Genomic DNA, 21,051 nt, shown 5'->3' on the forward strand with positions numbered 1-21,051 from the left:
CGCAGAGGGCGTAAGTCTTGGCGCATCGCGCAAGCCGTCGGGCTTCGGTTCTGTCAGCAAGTAGTTCTCCTCGAACGAGGTGATCAAGGAAAGGGACTCGCCAGTCCGTTCCTTGGTCGGCCTTGGGAGGCTCTACGTCAATCGCCATGGCCTCGGGCTCGGCGGGCGAGGTCTCGGTGGCAGAGGGGGCCTCGGGCCCTGTGGTGGGCTCGGCCGATGGGCCCCCTTCCATCGCTGAGGCGTAGTCGACGGATGGCTTGTGGAGGTCTCTGGCGAAGACGTTCGGGGGGACCGGGGTCCGTGCAGACGCCATCTTTGCTAGTTCGTCCGCGGCCTCGTTGAACTTTCGTGCAACGTGGTTGAGTTCGAGACCGTCGAACTTGTTCTCCAGGCGACGTACCATCGCGCAGTACGCCTTCATTTTGGGGTCATGGCAGCTTGACTCTTTCATCACCTGATCGACGACGAGCTACGAATCACCCCGTACGTCGAGACGTCGTACTCCAAGTTCGATGGCGACTTGCAGGCCGTTGATGAGGGCCTCGTATTTGGCGACATTGTTGGAGGCGGCGAAGTGAAGCCAGATCATGTAGCGCATGTGTACTCCGAGGGGCGAGACCAGGAGCAGGCCCGCGCCAGCCCCAGTCTTCATCAGGGACCCGTCGAAGTACATGGTCCAGCATTCTGATTGGATCTGAACGGGTGGCAGCTGTGTGTCGGTCCATTCGGCTACAAAGTCGGATAGGACCTGTGATTTGATCGCTTTCCGAGGCGCGAAGGACAAAGTTTCCCCCATGAGTTCGACAGCCCACTTGGCTACTCTACCCGAGGCCTCCCGGTTTTGGATTATCTCTCCCAGAGGAAAAGACGACACCACAGTCACTGGGTGGGACTCGAAGTAGTGACGCAGCTTGCGTCGAGCCAAGACTACGGTGTAAACCAGCTTCTGGATGTGGGGGTAACGCGTCTTAGTTTCGGAGAGCACTTCGCTGATGAAGTAAACAGGTCGTTGGACGGGTAGAGCATGTCCCTTCTCCTGCCTCTCGACTACTACGGCCGTGCTGACCACTTGGGTTGTCGCGGTGACGTAGAGCAAGAGGTGCTCGCCCTCGGTGGGCGGTACTAGGACGGGGGGGTTGGTCAGCAGTGCTTTGAGCCTGGCGAGGGCTTCCTCGGCCTCGGCGGTCCAAGAAAAGCGCTCGGACTTTCTCAAGAGGCGGTACAGGGGCAGGCCTTTTTCGCCGAGGCGCGAGATGAAGCGACTTAGGGCCGCAAGGCATCCCATGACCCTCTGTACTCCCTTGAGGTCTCTGATTGGTCCCATGCTGGTTATAGCTGAGACCTTCTCTGGGTTGGCCTCAATGCCGCGTTCCGAGACTATGAATCCCAAGAGCATGCCTCGGGGGACCCCGAACACGCACTTCTCGGGGTTGAGCTTGATGCCCTTCTCTCTAAGGCATTTGAAGGTCACCCTTAAGTCATTCACGAGATTTTCGGCCTTTCTGGTTTTGACCACGATGTCGTCTACGTAGGCCTCGACGGTCTACCCAATGTTGTCGCCAAAGACCTGGGTCATGCACCGCTGGTACGTGGCACCTGCGTTTCTGAGGCCGAAGGGCATCGTCACGTAGCAGTACATGCCAAACGGTGTGATGAAGGAAGTCGCGAGCTGGTCGGACTCTTTCATCTTGATCTGATGGTATCCGGAGTACGCATCGAGGAAAGACAGGGTCTCGCACCCTGCGGTGGAATCAACGATTTGATCGATTCGAGGTAATGGGAAGGGGACCTTTGGACAGGCTTTATTCAGACCGGTGTAGTCTACACACATCCTCCACTTCCCATTTTTCTTCTTGACTAAAACGGGGTTAGCCAACCACTCTGGGTGGGATACTTCCTTGATGAACCCGGCCGCTAAGAGCTTCTGTACCTTCTCCCCGATGGCCCTGCGTTTTTCTTCGTCGAAGCGCCGCAGGCGTTGCCTCGCCGGTCTAGATCCAGCCCGGATGTCCAGGGCGTGCTCGGCGACTTCCCTCGGTATGCCTGGCATGTCTGAGGGACTCCATGCGAAAATGTCGGCGTTCGCACGGAGAAAGTCGATGAGCACGGCTTCCTATTTGATGTCGAGGGTGGCGCTGATTTTCAGCGCCCGGTCGTTGGGGCATGCGGGGTCGACTAGGATGAGTTTGATGGTTTCAGCGGGCTCGAACACCCCCGCGCGACGCTTGGAGTCAGGCACCTCGCCACTGAGCTGGTCTAGGTGGGCGATGAGGGTCTCGGCCTCCGCAAGGGCCTCGGCGTACTCGATGCACTCGACGTCGCAGTCGTATGCATGTTCGTACGTGGATTCGATTGTGATGACACCATTAGGGCCTGGCATCTTGAGCTTGAGGTAGGTATAGTTGGGCACTACCATGAACTTGGCGTAGCATGGTCGCCCCAGGATGGCGTGGTAGGCTCCCCCAAACCCGACTACTTCGAAGGTGAGGACTTCCTTGCGGTAGTTGGAAGGGGTGCCGAAGCAGACAGGAAGGTCGATGCGCCCGAGGGGTTGCGTGCGCCTCCCCGGCACGATGCCGTGGAAGGGTGCAACGTCACCTCGTAGCCTCGATCGGTCGATCTCTAAGAGCTCCAGGGTGTTGGCGTAGAGGATGTTGAGGCCGCTGCCTCCGTCCATCAACACCTTGGAGAGTCGGGTGTTGCCGATGATCGGGTCGACGACCAGCGGGTACTGCCCGGGATTCGGAATACGGTCGGGGTGGTCACCTCGATCGAAGGTGATCGCCTCTTGGGACCAGTCGAGGTACTGGGGGGTGGCCACCTTGACCGAGAAGACTTCTCGGCGTTCCCTCTTGCGCTGCCGCACCGTAAGGCATGCCGAGGGCCCACCGAAGATCATAAAAGCGTTGCGTACCTCGAGGGAACCCATCGTCCTTGTCCTTGTTCCGACCGCCGGCGCCCTTCTGCTTGGCGTCATCGTCGGGGAGCCCGAGCCTGGCGTAGTAGCGCCGCAGCATGGTGCAATCCTCGAGAGCATGCTTCATCGGACCTTGATGGTAAGGGTAGGGCTTCTTAGCATGTCGTCGAATAGCCTGGGGCCACGGGGGCCTCGGGGATTCCTGCGATCTGTTGTGGCGACATGGATGGCCTCGAGGACCTCCTGCTTCCCTGGGCGACCCTTCTTCTTTTTCTTTGGGAGGTGGGAGGCTGAGGCCACGGGGGCCTCTTCCCTCCGCTTACCCTTGCAATCGGCGTCGGGGAAGATGGCTCCGACAGCCTCTTCCCCTGAGGCGAAGCTGGTGGCGATGTCAAGGAGCGCGGCAGCAGAGCGCGGGACGTTGCGTCCTAACTCTCGGACCAAGTCCCGACAAGTGGTGCCGGAGAGGAAAGCCTGGACGATCTCCGAGTCGCCGACGCTGGGTAGCTCGGTGCACTGTTTGGAGAAGCGCCGAATGAAGTCTCGGAGAGACTCGTCCGGCTTCTGGCGGCAGCTCTTAAGATCCCAGGAATTCCCGGGGCGCACGTAAGTGCCCTGGAAGTTCCCGACGAAGATCCTAACTAAGTCGCGCCAGTCGTGGATTTGCGAGGGAGGGAGATGCTCGAGCCAGGCTCATGCCGAGTCCGACAAGAGCAGAGGGAGATTGCGGATGATGAGCAGGTCATCGTCCGCGCCACCTAGCTGGCAGGCCAGGGGGTAATCGGCGAGCCAGAGCTCCGGGTTGGTCTTGCCGCTGTACTTCGCGAGATTGGCCGGTTGTCGGAACCGGGCGGGGAAAGGAGCCGCGCGGATGGCCCTGCTGAAGACCCGAGGGCCTGGCGGCTCAGGGGAAGGACTGCGGTCCTCACCGCTGTCGTAGCGACCGCCTCGGTGCGGGTGGTAGCCCCGGGCGGCTCCGTTGTCGTGGCGCCGTCGCCTGCCAACTACTTCGTGGTCGCCCCGTGCCTCGCGTTGGTCTCTAGGTCGATCGCGTACCGAGGGGGCCCTGTTGACCGTCGGCGTGCGAGCGGCCTCGGGGCGGACCGAGGCATCCTGGCCCCGGCGAGGTTGCACTGCGGGCTGCTCTGAAGTGCCTCCGCGCCGGCGGGAGGCGGAACTTTCGGCCTGCTGCACCGCTGCGGTCTCGAGGAGGTCGCGGAGCTCTCCGCGGACCCGTCGCCCCTCGGTGGTGGAGGGCTCGGGCATCGCTCGGACCAGCATCGCAGCCGCTGCGACATTCTGGCTAGCGCGATCAAAGATTGGGGGTGGCTCTCCCCCCTCGTTGTCGTTGATGCGGTGATGGACGTCGCGGGCCCTCCCTCGGGCTCCTCCGCCCTCACCACGCCCTTGCTGCTCCTGCTCAAGAGTGTTCCGAAGCTGTTGCAGAAGGAGTCGGTCTTGTTCGACCTTGGCTTGAAGCTCGCGGAGCTGCTCCAGGTCTGGGCGTCGATGTCCCCCGCGAATGGGATTCTCGTTCCGTGCTGCCGGGGGTTCGAGACGCGGAGGTGTGGCGTCGCCCGCCCCCGCCCGGGGCGGGGAATGGTTGCCTGTCCTCTCGTCCTCTTCGCCTGCCCTTGGCATCCCGAGCCCGACGTGGAAGCACTCACAAGATGGATCGTAAGTCCCTTCGTCGTCGGAGTCGGAGTAGCCGAGGCAGTAGTCGCTTGCAGCCAAGAATTGGTGCAAAGCCCCAGGGTTGTGGAGTTCGGAGAAATCCACCCCGGGCCATGCCTCGTCCTCATCTGAGGAGTCGGAGCGGATGCTCAGGTCGAGAGCGAAGCGCTGGCGGCGTTCCGAGGGGTGCTCGTGAGTGGCAGCGTAAGCGTAGGCGTAAGAGGCGGCGGCATTTCTCAACCCAAAGGGGGATGGCGACGGTGCCGTCTCCATATTCTGCCCCGCCGGGGTCGGCTCTTCAGGGAGTGGTGGAGCGGAGCTAGACGGCTGGGCATCGCTGCAAGCCGCCGGCGATTTCCTTCGTCCATGCTCAGGCCAGATAGGTCCCCAGCCAGGGACCCCGTACCAACAGCTGGTCGTAGGGTATCGGCGGGGAGTGGCGTGCCGCCCTGGGTTCGCGTAGCGTCGGGGTGGCCTTGCTCGCGTCGTGCCTGGCGAGCATGGCGAGAGCGGCTGCCCGGGCGCCGCCTGCGCCTGGGCTACCGGGGCGTGACTTCATCGTCGAACGGTGGGGCTCGAGGGGCGAGGAGCACCATGTCGTACTCATGCCCTAGAGACATAAACTCTAGGCTTCCGAACCAAACTACGGTGCCGAGACGCAATGGTCGTACGGGGGCTGCCATCCGGAACTTGCTAGGATGATGAAGCCGACACGCAGGACCCCTACCTGGCGCGCCAACTGTCGGTGCTTTGGAACCAGGGGTCCCTCAACCAACGAGTGAATTTGTGCTGCGTGCCCCTAATCCCGGATGGTGATGCAAAGAGACATAAGGTTTATACTGGTTCAGGCCATCGAGGCCCTACGTCCAGTCCGAGAGATCGATCTTGTATTCCTTGCACCGGAGTGCTCGTAGTAGGGGGTTACAAACTAGGTGAGAGAGGGAGCTAGTCCCAGGTCTCGGCGTGGGTGATGCGGGCTACTTGAGGCGTTGTTCCCAAGCAGCGTAGGAGTGCGTAGTTCTAGCGGTGTGTTCGTCTCTCTTTCGATCGCCCCTAGAAATGGCCCCGGTCCCTCCTTTTATACTCTAAGGGAGACCTGGGACCGTACATAGATTGCTAATAGCGCTTCTGTAAATGGGGTGGCGTGTCCGAGCCCTGTAGCCGGCCACTGTTGTGGTATGGTCGATGGAGTAGCCCCGTCCTTGTCGTGCAGAAGTGACGCGCCGGTCATACTCGATTTTGTGCGTCGTGGGGCTCCAGTACAGCCTGATGCAGGACATGGCGGGCGACGTGTTGGTCACCGTGCAATGACGTCGTAGGGAGCAGCGGCCCCGCAGATGCCGAGGCCGAGCCATCGTGGGGGGCTCGGCGGACATGGATCCTCAGGCTGCCGAGCCCCTGAAGCAAACTGCCGAGGCCTTGGGGAGTTATTGGACCTGGGTACTGATTCTGAGGCTACAGTAGCCCAGACGTGGCTCCCCACGCTGCGTTGTCTTCGGAGCAGGAGTTGGCAGCACAGTGAGGCATGGGTGTCTACCATGTGTATGGTGGTTAGTATAGTGGCGGGTAACCCCTGCCTAGTCCGGGCGACGTGCAGGTCATCGTGTGATGACGTCGTGGGGAGCTGTGGCTCTGTAGGTGCCGAGGCCAAGCCATCGCGGGGGGCCCCGGCGGACGTGGGTCCTCAGGCTGCCGAGCACCTGAAGCAAACTGTCGAGGCCTTGGAGGAAATTATTGGTCCTGGGTACTGATTCCGAGGCCACAGTAGCCCAGACGTGGCTCCCCATGCTGCGTTGTCCTTGGAGCAGGAGTTGGCAGCTCAGTGAGGCATGGGTGTCAACCATATGCATGGTGGTTAGCACAGTGGCGGATAACCCCTGCCCCGTCCTGCCTCCTGTCCCGTCGGTCATTCCGCTGTACTGTGCCGAGCATGCGGCCGATGTCAGGGGCAGCAGTTGGCTGAGTTAATGCGACACGACGTTCTGTCAGAGGGACGGGAGAAGGAAGAGGCAGCGGAGTGCTGCCGAGCCTGCCTCGCGCGAGACGGAGGGTCAGTGGCCCGGCCGAGGCCTTTGGCGGGGAGTCGCTCGAGGTCAGTAGTGAGGGGGCCTCGGGCGAGTCGGAGAATCGGCCGAGGCCAGCGGTGAGGGGGCCTCGGGCGAGTCGGAGAATCGGCCGAGGCCAGCGGTGTTTAGGTGGTTTCGATTTTTACGAAGTCTACGCAGTCGTTTTTTGGGTCTTGCTTAGGGTACCCCTTCTCACGGTATCCGACAGAACTAAACAAGACGTTACGCGCGTCGGCGCAGGGATACATATACAGCTGTCAAAGAACGACGCAGGTTGTGCCTCCTATTTTTTTTTATGCCTCAACTCTTCGAGTACAAGTCGGTTGTGCCCCCTAGTTGTGCGTGATACGGTGAAACTGAACTGCGCGGATGCAGGGATGTCGGACGGCATGATCCGCGGTCCACCTGCTCGGCCCATCCACGCTTTCCATGTTCTGTCACGGCCCAACTCCTCCCCGCGGCTGGGACCGTCTGCCTGGCACATGGGACCCGCCTGTAAGTTTCACGACGCGCCGTCTCCGTTAACATCTCGCCGTCATCTCGGCTCTCTTTCAACTTCGTTCGCAAGAAGCTCAGAACAGAAGCCATCAAAAGCGAGGCTGCGAGAGGGAAGCGAGCGAGCGAGCGAGAGAGAGAGGGCGAGGGGGAGGCGCCGACGCCGAGTTCTTGCTCCATCCCGCATCCGCCGCCGTCGCCGACAGAATGTTTCTCACGAGGTACCCGATCCCTGTGGTGTTCTGTTTTTTCGCTTCTCTAAACCCTACCCTCCGATTCGATTATCCGGCGGCGCGTCTGGTGTCTGATGCGGCTGAGATTTCTCTCGTGTTGGGTTCTTGCAGGACGGAGTACGACCGCGGGGTGAACACCTTCTCGCCGGAGGGGCGGCTGTTCCAGGTCGAGTACGCCATCGAGGCCATCAAGGTGAGATTTCTCTTGCGTCTCTGTTTGGGGTCGTAGCGAGTGTCAGCCTAAACGCTAAACAGTAGCTCACCCATTGTTTAGCGAGTGTCTATAATAAAAAGGTGAAATTAAGTATTGTAGCAACTAGAGAATTATTGATAGTTCCCACATGACAAATGACATATGAAGTTCTCAGATGACAAATGATGGACATTGTCGATAGTACCTCTGTCCCAAAAAACTTGACATTCTAACACAACGTGTCACTGTATCACTTAGATAGCCAGTGAGGCCCATGTACATTAAATCAACCCTCCTCTGCAGCGCTTGAAAAATCGAACAACCCCTAAATAGGGGCATCGACGGACGGCGGTAATTTCACTCTTTTAATCTGCCTGAAATGTCCTAGAATGTCAAGTATTTTGGACAAAGGGAATATTTCTTATATGGCAAGACTGTTTACAGGGCCATTTATGGCCTAAACTGAATAGGTGTCCGTGGTTTACTGTTTAACGCTGTTTAGGTGAACACTGGTAGTAGCTGGATGGCGAGGTGCTCGATCGAATCTGAGCAGTGAGGGTGCCAAGATGCCAAGTGGCTGTGCAGGCTTGTTGTGTGTCATCAGCAGTTGTGTTTGTTTGGAGGGCGGGGCTAGATTTGGGTGTTAGCAGTTGTGTGAGTGCAAATCTGAAATGGTGTAAGTGGGTTTCTTAGGACTAACAGAATTGCTGGGATTTATGAATTTAGGGTGTTATATAATGATGAAGTCTGGAGTATCTCACTCGCTCCTACTAATTGAGGTTGCTATTGTGTAAAAAGGTTTTGTGGTTCTGTGTCTTGTTAGTCTACTACTGTGTCAATTTCAGCTGAGATGCCATGTTTTTCTTTTTTAAAGTTTTTAACCCTTGACAGGCAGGTTGTTGTGTGTCATTGGCATTAAGTAGAGAATAGCTCAAGAACAAACACCTGGACTAAAATGCAAGATTTTAGTCGCCGGGTTTATGTGGGTATTTGTGACGAAGTGATGCTTATGTTGCTGTTTCTTTTGCTATTACAGTTGGGATCCACTGCGATCGGGTTGAAGACAAAGGATGGTGTTGTCCTCGCTGTTGAGAAACGTGTGACCTCGCCGCTGCTGGTACTTACTGAGTCACCTTTTCTTCTTCTTAACTGGTCGTAGTGCTTAATCATATAGCTACAAACATCAGGATATTAAATTGAGAACATTGCTTGCTGGCCAAACTTATGTTTGTATGATTATCCTCTTATTTGGTCTATCATTGAATTCTCATGACTTCTTATACAAGGTTTATCTTTAGGTAGCTCCTCTTTCACACAGTTGTTACCTTGTTGGTTCAGCCCTGCATTCTATGCAATTTTTTTCGCAATATATTGTCATCCAGCTGATGGAATCTTAGTGCTTTAAACTCTTGTCTTCATGCAATTTTGTGGCTTGATAACAGGAGTAGTTTTATCAGAGGATATAGCAGCTCCTGTTAGCCTCTGGTTTTCATGTTATATTCTGTTTCATGTTTAAATTGTTAGTAATTGAATTCAATGTTTCTTTGCTCTGTGATGTCATAGGAACCAAGCAGTGTGGAAAAAATCATGGAAATTGATGAGCACATAGGCTGTGCCATGAGTGGACTTATTGCTGATGCTAGAACACTAGTCGAGCATGCTCGTGTTGAAACTCAGGTACTTTCTTGGGTTATATACATATTTATACATGTTATAAAGCTTGATCCCTTAATCTGAGTTGCGATGTTTACAATTAGAATCATAGGTTCTCGTACGGGGAGCCAATGACCGTAGAATCTTCGACGCAGGCTATCTGTGACTTAGCTCTGCGCTTTGGTGAAGGTGACGAAGAGTCAATGGTGAGCCTCATTTATGTTATTATACCACCTCCAGGACGAAAGAAACAAGACTAATTAGATGCAGACTACCTCATTTCCGCCTCTTGAAGGGGTTTACACATATATCTTAGTTTTGCTGCATTCTAAATGTGGTTTGATGGTTGCCTGCTTATTTTATTTCACTTTTTCTTTACTGTGGAGGAAACAGAATCTAGCAGATCATTTAGGGGTTCTAGTTAGCGTTAGTACTCCCATAATGAGTACTTTGAGAAGAGATATCAGATACTACCAAACTTTACAAACGATGATGAATAGTTAGTCGAGACCTACACTGCTTGCATTGGCTCTTTCATCTGTGAGCATTATATTACCACAAGGGTCTAATGATGAAGATTGACCCATGGTTACTTTGATAAGGTTCAGTTACAAAAGGTCAAAAAACATTCCCATTTAACAACTATATTTTGATGTTGCCAACCCACTAGTTAACTTTGCAGCATTTATATACCCAGTTTCCTGTAGTTTATGTTTCCATGAAAATAACTCATAGATGAGTGTTTTAAAGTTGTAATCACTTCATTTATTGTATGGAGTTGGAGTCCTTATGTACTTATCTATTTGTGCAGTCACGGCCATTTGGAGTCTCTCTCCTAATTGCTGGACATGATGAGAATGGACCTAGCCTGTAAGTATTGATCCATTTAGCTCACTGAACTGGGTTTTCTTCAACTGCTGGCATTAGAATCCATTTTTTTCCTTAAAGTGTGTTGTTTTACTTCTTTTTTCTTATGTATAGAATGATTGTACTATCATGCATTGTAATTGCTTCTATCATGTTGCCCTTTTTTAGACTGTCATGCTAAAGTGGGCTGTACTCCAGTACAATCATTGTACTATCATGCATTCTTATTGTTTTTTGCTGGCTCTTTCTGGATTGGCATGGTAAACACTATTTTGCATGAAGTGGTCGATGTCTCTTTGCTATAGAGTCTACTGTAGAGTGTAGACTTATGGTTTGTTGAGCTCCCATGAAAAGTAGAATTCTAGTAAAAGTATGATAAAACAGAAAGCTATTATTTGTCTTTGACCGGGAAAATATATAAGAAAAGTAGAATTCCAGACAGAAAGCCATGGAACCTGCAGCCAAGAATTTTCCAATCATGCCTTTATAGTTGAGCTATCTTTCCATTCTGCAAGGTCTTCACTTATAACATGCATAAGGCATCCGTAGTTTGTGAATTCAGGGGTCGTAAGCTTCCTAGAGTCGACCTCATACGCTACGGGCCTGTTTGGTTCCCTGCATTACCCCCCAGCCAGGCTTCCATAGTACATGTTGGGCCTGTTTGGTTCCCTGTTCGGGCTCTTAGCCAGGCTCCTGCAAACCAGGCCGGTGGTGCCCAGGCTTGGATTTGTGGCCAGGCTCCAGTAGCCCAACAAACCAAACAGACCCTACAAGGCTGGTCTTATACTCGACCCTAGCAGCAAAAGCATGAGGACCGGACTTAGCCCAAAGACCTGACCTCAGGGAGTAAAACACGATTTTTCCCTAGATTCTCTCCTCTCTCCCACGATCACCCATGGGCCCATAAACTCCACGCTCGTCCTCCTTTGTGTGCGGTAGATTTTTTTTTATTTCTTGTGTGGGATCCACTCTTAAGACACAGGGTCTTTATACATAGCAGGGTGAGACCTTATGTTAGGTGGATCCCTTAAGGCCTTTGAAGGCCTTAAACGCTATGGATACCCTAAGGTATATACTCCGTATAGAAAGGTCAACTTTGATCCTCGGTAGTAATTTTCTGTGTTCTTTTTTTTGTGTGTGTATGCGCGTGCGTGTGCGTGCGTGCTCATGCTTCATATTTCATGATTTGGTACATATTTGTATTATAATAAGTAGAAAAGTAACTCTTTCCCTGCTTCCAATAAGTTGTGGGGAAATTTCTTTGTTTACCACTGGAAGTTTAGCCAACTCTCAGACATGAGTTTATTGGGTGTCATGTGTACATGCTGGCAGATGCTTATAGTTTACTTAATGGAATATTGTGTGGAGATTAGGCACTTAGAAGTTAGAACGGGCCCTTTTTATGTCCTGCTCATTCTGCAATCATGTTATCATTTATTTCACCATGTTGGACAAATCCTTGTCATGATCAAATACACAGCCACTGTACTTCTAAGAGTTCATGGTTTGCCTTTTGTGTGCTGCAGGTACTACACTGACCCATCTGGTACTTATTGGCAATGCAACGCAAAGGCAATTGGATCAGGCTCTGAGGGAGCTGATAGCTCCTTGCAGGAGCAGTACAACAAGGTATGATACAAGATAAATGTTAAACTAATCAACTAGTAATTGTACAATTCCATAGAGGTATGCTAACTGTGAACCCTAGTTACATCAAAGCTCAGATAAGTGTTTATAAACTCAATCTGGTTAAGAAGTGCCCGAGAGCGTTACCTCGGTTGCAGTGCTGCTTACAATTCTTTTAATATGCTACGTCATTGCAAGATTTTGCTTCACTATTCCACAAGGATGTAAAATGGGATGATAATGCGCCCTTTATGTCCTGTAAAAAACATGTATATGCGTTGAGAGCAGATCCGGAAAAAAAATGGAGTTGGCTCTTACCCGTATGAAAGAAAATCGAGAGTTATGCCTTGCTGACTTAATGCAGGAATTGACCCTCGAGGAGGCAGAGACCATAGCCCTTTCTATCCTGAAGCAGGTTATGGAAGAGAAGGTAGGGCATGACAGACCACTCCATACTCAGCTCTGTCGAACCATTCATCAATATGTGATCTTATTTTCCCGTTCTAAACAGGTGACCCCAAACAACGTTGATATAGCCAAGGTTGCCCCCAAGTACCACCTCTACACCCCTGCCGAGGTCGAAGCCGTCATCGCGAGGCTGTGAAACACTTCTGAGCTCTTGTTATTCACGTCATCAGTCGGTAATAGATGGTCCTTGTACGAAGCGTGGACATCTTGGTTCTTGATTATGGCTGTCGTCGTACTCTGTTGTTAACTCCACAAGGACAGTCGATGGTAGTTTGATTCACAGCTCAGCCGGCTCAGTTGTCTGTTTTATGTAGCGTTGAGAACTTTGTACTGGCAGAAAGAAATCACACTTTTTTTTTACCGTTTCAGCTTCCGTTATGTTGGCAATTAGCTGATGCTTGTGATGTGATTGCAGCCTGGAATTTCCAGTGCTGCGTGAAATGGCAGCGGTGGTATCCTGTGCTTTTTCATGCGTTAGTTGTTTATTTTTGAATGAAAAATACACGTCCAGCGTGGTAACCTAAGTCGGCCGAGGCTACTGGCCAGAGAGGTGGGCCGCGACCACGAGCGCGGGAATAAAATTGCATGGACCCGGGGTGGTATGGCGTGTGCCGCCGCTGCGTGGCGGTGTGCCCAGGTTTGGCATACAACGCGGATTCCTCTTGGCGTACGGGGAAGGATGCTTACGTGGACGCTCTCTTTTCGTTGCCCAGGAAGGTCGCGCAGGGGTTTCCGCAGTGGGGAATCAGCATTGGTCCCATCAACCTTGACTATGGATTGCTAGGCCTTGTTCACTTTGTATTTTTTTTTAACCCGATAAATAGTACCACTTTTGTCTTATTTGGCAAATATTGTCCAATCGTGGACCAACTAGGCTCAAAAGATTCATCTCTTGATTTCCAACTAAACTGTGTAATTAGTTATTTTTTTTACCTACATTTAATACTCCATGCAAGCGGCTAAAAATTGATGTGATGGAGAGAGAGTAAAAAAACTTAGAATTTGGATGGCATCTAAACAAGGCCCTAGTGGAGATGTTGAGTGAAAAAGCTAGCTAGGGTGCATTTGTCGGTGGATGGGGACTGAGGTGTTGGGTCCATCTTTGGCAAAAAAAATCCGTCCCAAAAGTTCATATCGTTTCTCCATATTTTATGTTTTGGCCTTGTATAAAATTCTTATCTTAAAAAGCCTGCCCAGAAATAATAATAACATAGATAACTCTTATAGAGATGGCGTTGGAACATAACTTGATGAACGAATTAGACTAGTTTTTTTTTGCGCCTCTTATCTAGCTACAACTGTAGTATTTGTTTATGAACAGACACACACCGACACCGCACACACTCACACACACCTCACTCACACCCCAAGTACACAAACAGACCCTACAACTACACCTAGATTCCAAGATCGCGTCCTTGAGGAAATCATTGAAACCATCCAAGGCTCCGTAGACGACCGGCGCGCTGCAATCCCTTTGTAGCTCCACGCGAGAGAGGCTGCACCTGTTAAATATGGGGAAAACCCCCGATGGGGATCATGAGTCGAGCAGAGCTCGAACCCATGACCGGCCGCTGCACCACATGCAGCGTTATCACTCGAGCTACGGCTCGATCCCAAATTAGACTAGTTAAGAATGCAATGACTCCACAATCCACATTGCTTCTACCACCAGCGGACCAGCCTCGATTCTATTTTGACCCGATGTATATATGCCGTGTGTGAGTCTGATGTTCTATATTCCTTGGTATATATCATCAACAATGAGAAAAGAACACACGTACGCTGTACGAAAGAGAGAACAAAGTATTTTCCAAACAACTTATATATGGTCGCCACGTTTGATCGTCCATCATATGTGCCCAGTTGAAAGTTTATCATGAGCAATATATGGTGAAATATTGTTTAGCAAACACTAGGTAAAGATTGTTTAGTGTTAATGTTTTTTGTGAACATTGCCTCCACTGTTACACGTTCTTGCCGAAACCCTAGGTATATGGAGTGTGGCAGCCTGGCAGCCTGGCAGGGTATGTTTCTAGGCCTTCTCAAAGGACATTCGAGCAAAACACATAGATAAATAACTATATATATAACAAAATATTTATTGCGTGAAGCAGAAAAACCTTAGATCTTAGAATAAGAATATTCCCAATGTCGTTTTCTCCTCCTTATCATTGTTTTAGAAGTAGGCTCGTCCATACATCATCAGTTAGTACTCTTTTCATGCACAACAACCAGATGTCACAAAACCAATTCTTGAGACTTCCACAAACATTCAGCTACACACACACACACACACACACACACATATATTTCCCATGTAGCCAGATCTTTTCAAGAACATGCTTGAACATTATATTTCACTGAGAGGACGACTATATGGCCATAATTGTTTTTGAAAAAAATAACAGTTTGGATGTATGATCACATATGCATATATGTTTGATTTTCGAGAATTTGACTAAATAAATATGCATAATCTTATATAGATTTATGTAAATGCAGTAGCATTATTGTATACTGCATATGCATATATGTAAGTGCTAACGAACCGGCGCTGAACCAAATGCATGTATGCATGGTCCAGGAGAGTATATTCAGTAGCCAGCTACAAAATAAGTTATTCCGTAACCACCTCCATTTACGATAATTTTATATACTAATTTACGATAATATCAATACATATATATACACACACACACACTTCCGTCTTCGTGGTGACGAGTGTGATGAGCACGCTGCATGATCGAGCTTGCTGGAACAATGACGTGTAAGCTGTTTAGTGTGTACACGTATGCGTCCATGCACGTCATGGCCCAGTAGTAGGTGTGTGTGTGTGTGTGTGTATATATATATATATATATATATATATATATATATATATATATATATATATATATATATATATATATATATATATATATATATATATATATATATACACTACTATATAACTGGCTACAAAAATAACTTATTTTGTAGCCACTTTGAGTTACGATAATTACCATGTTAATTTATGAGATTATAGCAACTCCTTGATTAGCATGGTAATTACTATGTTGATTAGCATCAGTAAATTAGCATGATAATTATCGTAACTCAAAGTGACAACAGAATAAGTTATTATATGACCAGCCGCGTAATTGTAGTTCTATATATATATATATATATATATATATATATATATATATATATATCCCATGCACCGAAATGAACAGGAGAGGGTACTGGTGGTATTCTTAATTATTAATGAGCTAGTATATAGTATAACTTAATTGTTGTCTCCTTTACTGGAAACAGCTAGCGAGAAGAGCAGTGTAGCGGTAGCTACCATATTGTTGTACGTAGTATCATCGATCACGTACGATGATCAGTGTTTTTTGTTGTACTTGTCCTCCGCGAGCAGCTCCTCCAAGACCCTGTCGTCGAGGCACTCCAGCTCCACCTTCTCCGAGTCAGGAACCCGGGTCGTCCTGCTCGTCCCCCTGGCCGGAGCCGACGTGGTGGACGAGGAGCCGCCGCCGCCGCTGGTCCGGCCACCGGCAGCCCCTCCTCCTCCGCTGGGGAAGTTGAGCACGGCCGTGGCTCCCTTCATGGCGAATGCGGCGCGGTCATAGGCCCTGGCGGCCTCCTCGGCGGTGTCGAAGGTGCCGAGCCAGACGCGGGAGCCACCGCGCTCGGGGTCCCGGATCTCCGCGGCGAACTTGCCCCACGGCCGCTTCCGCACGCCGCGGTACTTGCCCTCCTTCTTGTCATCCTCCATTAATTGTTCACTTCACACAGCTTGATTCTGCTATAGCTAGCTCAGTTCGTTCCTAGCAGCGAGCAATAGACTACTAGCTAGAGTAGATAGCACTGTAGATGGATATGGGATGTTCCTGGGATTCTGGTGCACGGCTGCTATTTATACACGGTGAGCGGCATACTATACGGTTACGGTGTATTGCATTGCAAGCAGCTACTAGCCGTACGTCGTATGTATACGCTTTCCCTTTTACTCCTATTTGTTCCCGGGCCGGCCGCCTTCACCAGCTCGAGTACGCTTTTCTGACCGTCTCCGGTGGGTCTGGTCGTACGATCGACGATCATATCGGCCTCGCTCTCTTTTTTTTAGTCTGATCTGAATATCTGACGATTCTTCGTTCATTCTCAAGCTAGTGAAATGCCGTTAGACGGACATTTATATTTATTTGATCCCGACAGCAGTGAAGATGTGGAGGTCGCTCCGGCGGCTGCTGTCTTGGGCCAAATTTTTCTTTGCCGTCATGCATGTCGTCCATGCATGTTTGTGACGACGGCGCGCGGTAGAGTACAGTCTGATACTCATCTAGAGCTAGCTAGATGTGGAGGTCGCTCGCTGCGCGGCGGAATCTCCGTCACGTGGGTAGCACGGCCTGGCAGCGGACTAACGCGAGAAAAAGCTGGCGCCGGTGCATTTTTCACCGTGCCGGCAAGGGCAACTCCCAATTACTCGACAGCTGGTCTCGATCGATCTTATGCCTCCGCCACTGCACGTACATACGTTGAGCTGCTAGAGTTCGTTGTGGATGAGCTGAATTATTATTAAGGAAATGCTAAAGGACAACCGTGTGTTTTTGTCTCTCCCGGCACATGGTTTTCTGATCATCCGATCGCTAGGTCTATCCATAGTTGACCGTCTGATCCCCACCGATTTAGCTATCTGTTTTTTTCCTTGTCGCTGACAAGCTGTTCCGCAAGTCTTCTCTCGTTTCATTTCATCGTCTCCCCCTGACAACAGCGACTATAGAAAAAAAATGGTCTCATTTTATAATATATTATTTATTTTTATTCTTGTCTAACTATAGAAAAAAAATTATGATTTGTTAATTCTCTCTCTCTCTCTCCTCTCTCTCCTCTCTCTCTCTCTCTCTCTCTCTATATATATATATATATATATATATATATATATATATAATTTTGTCTAGCTATAGAAAAAAATTGTTACTTGTTAATTGTCTTTGTGTCAACATATATTAGATTTCGTTAGGTTTGTATAGTTTTGTGTATCGGGTTTTTTATAACTGGATTCAAAAATTGCAGCTGCAATTTTATTATAAAATATATGCAATAAGCATGGTGTCCATTGGATTTCGATCTAATGGTGGTAGAATTCGTGTGCTACTGTTATCTAAAGCAACTGAATTTGTTTTTCATAGAAATCGTGTGTTTTATACGGAACTAACAACCGTGTGCTAATTGGTCATGAAACACATGAATATAATATAGACATCCTCTATTATTATCCCACTGCACTGCACCACGCATGGATGGATGGACGGATGGAAAGGGACGTACGCGTACTACATACCTCTGATCTCTGTCGACGAGATCGATCATTACTAGAGAACAGACTTTAAAACGATGTCCCAATTTAGTATTAGCCTCGTTATTTTTTGCCTTCGGAATTAAAGGACCCTTTAGTTTAGTCTCGGTTGGTAATACCAACCGGGACTAAAAGTCCCTGCCCAACGGTCGTCCGTGGGGCAGGGATCTTTAGTCTCGGCTGGCATTACCAACTACCTTTAGTCCCGGTTAGTCCTGGTTGGTAATACCAGCCGGGACTAAAGCTTTTAGTCCCAGTTTAGGTGATGCCCCGGGAATAAAGATTAATCTTTAATCCCGGTTTGGCCCCCTAACCAATTATCCCGGCCTATAATCTAGCTCATTTCTTCCTCCTCGAGCCCGAGCCATTCCATTCAAACTCACTGCCTCTGTTCTTCAGCTTGCTGTTGTTCTTACTCTCTCCCCCTCCATTGGTGTTGCTCTTCGATTTTGGAGGTAACAAACTTAATCCTCTTATGTTTTATCAATAGCTTATCTCATTTTGCGATGTAGATGCATGTGTAACTTTATATGTTGGACTTTATTATGATTTTATATGTCATTTTTAGCTCAAAATCACATGATGATTTGCATATATGTTTGGATAAACAAAAGTTAAATTAGTTCATCAAAATCACGTATCGCTCGTCCTCGCTGGAGCACGCGCCATCCTCGTCTCCGGCGGCTTACGTGATCTTAGAATTAATTTTTCCATGAAATGAAAAACTTATAAAATAGTTAGAAAATTATAGAAAATCCGTACTAGTTGAACTTGCGAACCGTGTTCAGCTCGACGAGCATGTTCTCTGCCGAGCGGTAACGGACATCAAGGAGGAGCTTTGATTCTATGAGGGAGAACGGCAACGGTCGTGGAAGACCGTGTTCCCTTTCTTGTAGAATCAGAGCTCTTCCTTGGCCAAGTACGGTGCCGTCCGATGGAGAAATGCTCGCCGAGATGATCACGTAAGCAAGGTCAACTAGTACGGATGATTATTTATTGAAACATGTTTTTGAGCAATAATTTGATGGATATTTGATAACTTCAGACCTACAAATGTCATCTACAAATGTTACTATCCTCGGCAACCTAAACGCCCGCGAGCTCGCTGATATCGAGCAGGTCACTTAGAATTATTTTTTCCATGAAATGAAATACTTAGAAATCATGCCTTTTATTTTTTAGAATTAAATTTTCCATGAAATGAAAAACTTAGAAAATAGTTAGAAAATTATAGAAAATCCGTACTAGTTGAACTTACGGACCGTGTTCATCTCGGCGAGCATGTTCTCTGCCGAGCGGTAACGGACATCAAGGAGGAGCTTTGATTCTACGAGGGAGAGCGGCAACGGTCGTGGAAGACCGTGTTGCCTTCCTCGTAGAATCGGAGCTCTTCCTTGGCCAAGTACGATGCCGTCCGGTGGAGAAATGCTCGTCGAGATGATCACGTAAGTAAGGTAAACTAGTACGGATGGTTATTTATTGAAACATATTTTTGAGCTATGTGATTTCTATGTTATTTTTAGCTCAAAATCATATAACGATTTACAATAGTAAAATCACTTGATAGTTTGTTATTTTACTATTATACATAGTACATATTTCATGGTTTAGTTAGATAAATAAATAATTTTAGTTTTGTTTAAATATATCATTTTAGAAAATGTGAAATTTACACTAGTTTACAAAAATAAGTATAGAAAGTAGATGACAACTGGTACCGGATCCTCGGCCTCTCGTTCGGTTGCGAAACGACTGAGGCCAGAACTCCCTCTCATTATCTGCGGCAAGTGCAAGTAGAAGATTGTGATGGAGTACCGAGTCAAGAGACAGGGACCCAACAAGGGTCATGTTTTCTACAAGTGCCCGGATCGCGATGTGAGTTTATTACGCATTTGATTATTATGGATAATTGACCTGCTTTTCTTGAATATTTTTGACTAAATATTTTTTGGCTTTAATTTCAGTGGGAGGGCAATGGATGCGATGGTTGGTACTGGGAGGAAGATTATGCTACATACGTGCAGAATTCGGGTGCGTTTGAGGTAGCGGCTGCTGATGATGAGGCAGTGAGCCAGCAGGAGAAGCTTATTGATATTCAACAGAAGAATAATTTGTCTATTTTAGTTACGTATGATCACGAAATAATTATGTTACTGAAGTGCATTGTAGTTTTAGTTTGTTTAGTGATAGTTGGGATTGCTTACGTTGTAGCTAGGCTTAGTTAATTAATCAACCGTGTGTGTCATCTATGTTGTGTAATAAAATACTTAATTGTGTTCAAGGTTTTCATAATTTGTCGTGTAATGCAGATTATGTCACGCCATTGGATGTACAATGCCGATCGCCGCTCCCAAGACTTTATTGAGGGCGTGCACTATTTCTTAGGTGTGGCCGAGGCAAATAAGCGGGATGGTTTCATGTGCTGTCCATGTGCCATATGTAAGAATTTAAAGGAATATTCAAGCTCAATGAGTCTTCATTCACATTTGCTTAAGTCAGGTTTCATGTCAAACTATATATGTTGGACTAAGCATGGAGAAAGCGGGGTCATGATAGAAGAAGGTGAAGGAGAAGATTTAGACATTGATGACATTATTGCTCAGTATGGTGCCTTTGATGATACTACAATGGGGAGAGATGAAGAAGAGGTAGCGGCAGAAGATGATCTCGGTGATGCTCTTGGCGATGCCATTCGTGATGCACAACAAGAATGCGAAAGTGAAAAAGAGAAAGTTAAGTTCGAGCGCATGCTTGAGGATCATAGGAAGTTGCTATACCCGACAGCCGAAGAGGGGCAAAAAAGCTAGGTACAACACTGGAATTACTACAGTGGATAGCAAAGAATGGTGTATCCAACAAGGCATTTAGGAATTTATTGAACCTCATAAAGAAGATGCTTTCGAAGCCAAATGAATTGCCCACCACTACGTACGAAGCAAAAAAGGTTGTCTGCCCTTTGGGATTAAAAATCTAGAAGATACATGTATGTCCTAATGACTGCATCCTCTACCATGGCAATGAATACGAGAATTTGGATGAATGCCCAGTATGTAAAGCAGCGCGGTATAAGATCAGGCGCGATGATCCTGGTGACGTCGAGGGTGAACAACATCCTAGAAAGAAAATCCTTGCCAAGGTTATGTGGTATGCTCCTATAATACCACGCTTAAAACGTTTGTTCAGAAATAAAGACTATGCAAAGTTGTTGCGGTGGCATAAAGAAGACCGTAAGGTAGACAATATGCTGAGACACCCAGCTAATGGGTCCCAGTGGAGAGCGATAGACAGGGAATTTCTAGAGTTTATAAATGAGGCTAGAAACTTAAGGTTCGCCTTAAGTACAGATGGTATGAATCCTTTTGGGGAGCAGAACACTAGTCATAGCACTTGGCCAGTTACTCTATGTATCTACAACCTTCCTCCATGGTTATGCATGAAGCGGAAGTTTATTATCATGCCGATCCTCATCTAAGGTCCGAGGCAACCTGGCAACGACATTGATGTCTATCTGAAGC

The 21,051-nt window shown here is 48.7% G+C and overlaps 3 protein-coding genes across 4 annotated transcripts; 1 reads left to right on the forward strand and 2 right to left on the reverse strand.

Moving 5' to 3' along the window:
* Positions 1–2,113: 2,113 nt before the first annotated feature.
* Positions 2,114–2,677, reverse strand: LOC136552875 (uncharacterized). The gene has a single exon (XM_066544449.1). It carries the CDS (start codon positions 2,675–2,677, stop codon positions 2,114–2,116), a length of 564 nt encoding a protein of 187 aa, XP_066400546.1.
* Positions 2,678–7,207: 4,530 nt separating this feature from the next.
* On the forward strand, positions 7,208–12,660 carry LOC136507681 (proteasome subunit alpha type-5-like). Of its 2 annotated transcripts, XM_066502335.1 has the most exons (9): positions 7,209–7,373; positions 7,497–7,578; positions 8,615–8,695; positions 9,142–9,255; positions 9,336–9,437; positions 10,043–10,101; positions 11,625–11,727; positions 12,089–12,154; positions 12,236–12,660. In XM_066502335.1, the coding sequence occupies exons 1-9, from the start codon at positions 7,360–7,362 to the stop codon at positions 12,326–12,328; spliced, it is 714 nt and encodes a 237-aa protein (XP_066358432.1). In that variant the 5' UTR covers positions 7,209–7,359; the 3' UTR covers positions 12,329–12,660. The 2 variants fall into 2 exon arrangements, with proteins under 2 accessions (XP_066358435.1, XP_066358432.1); XM_066502338.1 differs by lacking the exon at positions 9,336–9,437 and having other exon boundaries at positions 7,208–7,373.
* A 2,770-nt stretch (positions 12,661–15,430) lies between these two features.
* Positions 15,431–16,033, reverse strand: LOC136507693 (ethylene-responsive transcription factor ERF096-like). Its single transcript, XM_066502341.1, has one exon. The coding sequence runs from the start codon at positions 15,953–15,955 to the stop codon at positions 15,563–15,565; it is 393 nt and encodes a 130-aa protein (XP_066358438.1). The 5' UTR covers positions 15,956–16,033; the 3' UTR covers positions 15,431–15,562.
* Positions 16,034–21,051: the final 5,018 nt, after the last annotated feature.

Source organism: Miscanthus floridulus, chromosome 1 (assembly GCF_019320115.1).
Source record: "Miscanthus floridulus cultivar M001 chromosome 1, ASM1932011v1, whole genome shotgun sequence".
Lineage (NCBI taxonomy): Eukaryota > Viridiplantae > Streptophyta > Magnoliopsida > Poales > Poaceae > Miscanthus > Miscanthus floridulus.

Excerpts from the sequence above, each read along its gene's own strand:
- LOC136552875 (XM_066544449.1), bottom strand. The coding sequence starts at position 2,677 with ATGGACGGAGGCAGCGGCCTCAACATCCTCTACGCCAACACCCTGGAG.
- LOC136507681 (XM_066502335.1), top strand. Across the intron at positions 10,102-11,624 it reads GATGAGAATGGACCTAGCCT|GTACTACACTGACCCATCTG; the intron begins GTAAGTATTGAT and ends TGTGTGCTGCAG. Across the intron at positions 12,155-12,235 it reads AGCAGGTTATGGAAGAGAAG|GTGACCCCAAACAACGTTGA; the intron begins GTAGGGCATGAC and ends CGTTCTAAACAG.
- LOC136507693 (XM_066502341.1), bottom strand. The coding sequence starts at position 15,955 with ATGGAGGATGACAAGAAGGAGGGCAAGTACCGCGGCGTGCGGAAGCGG.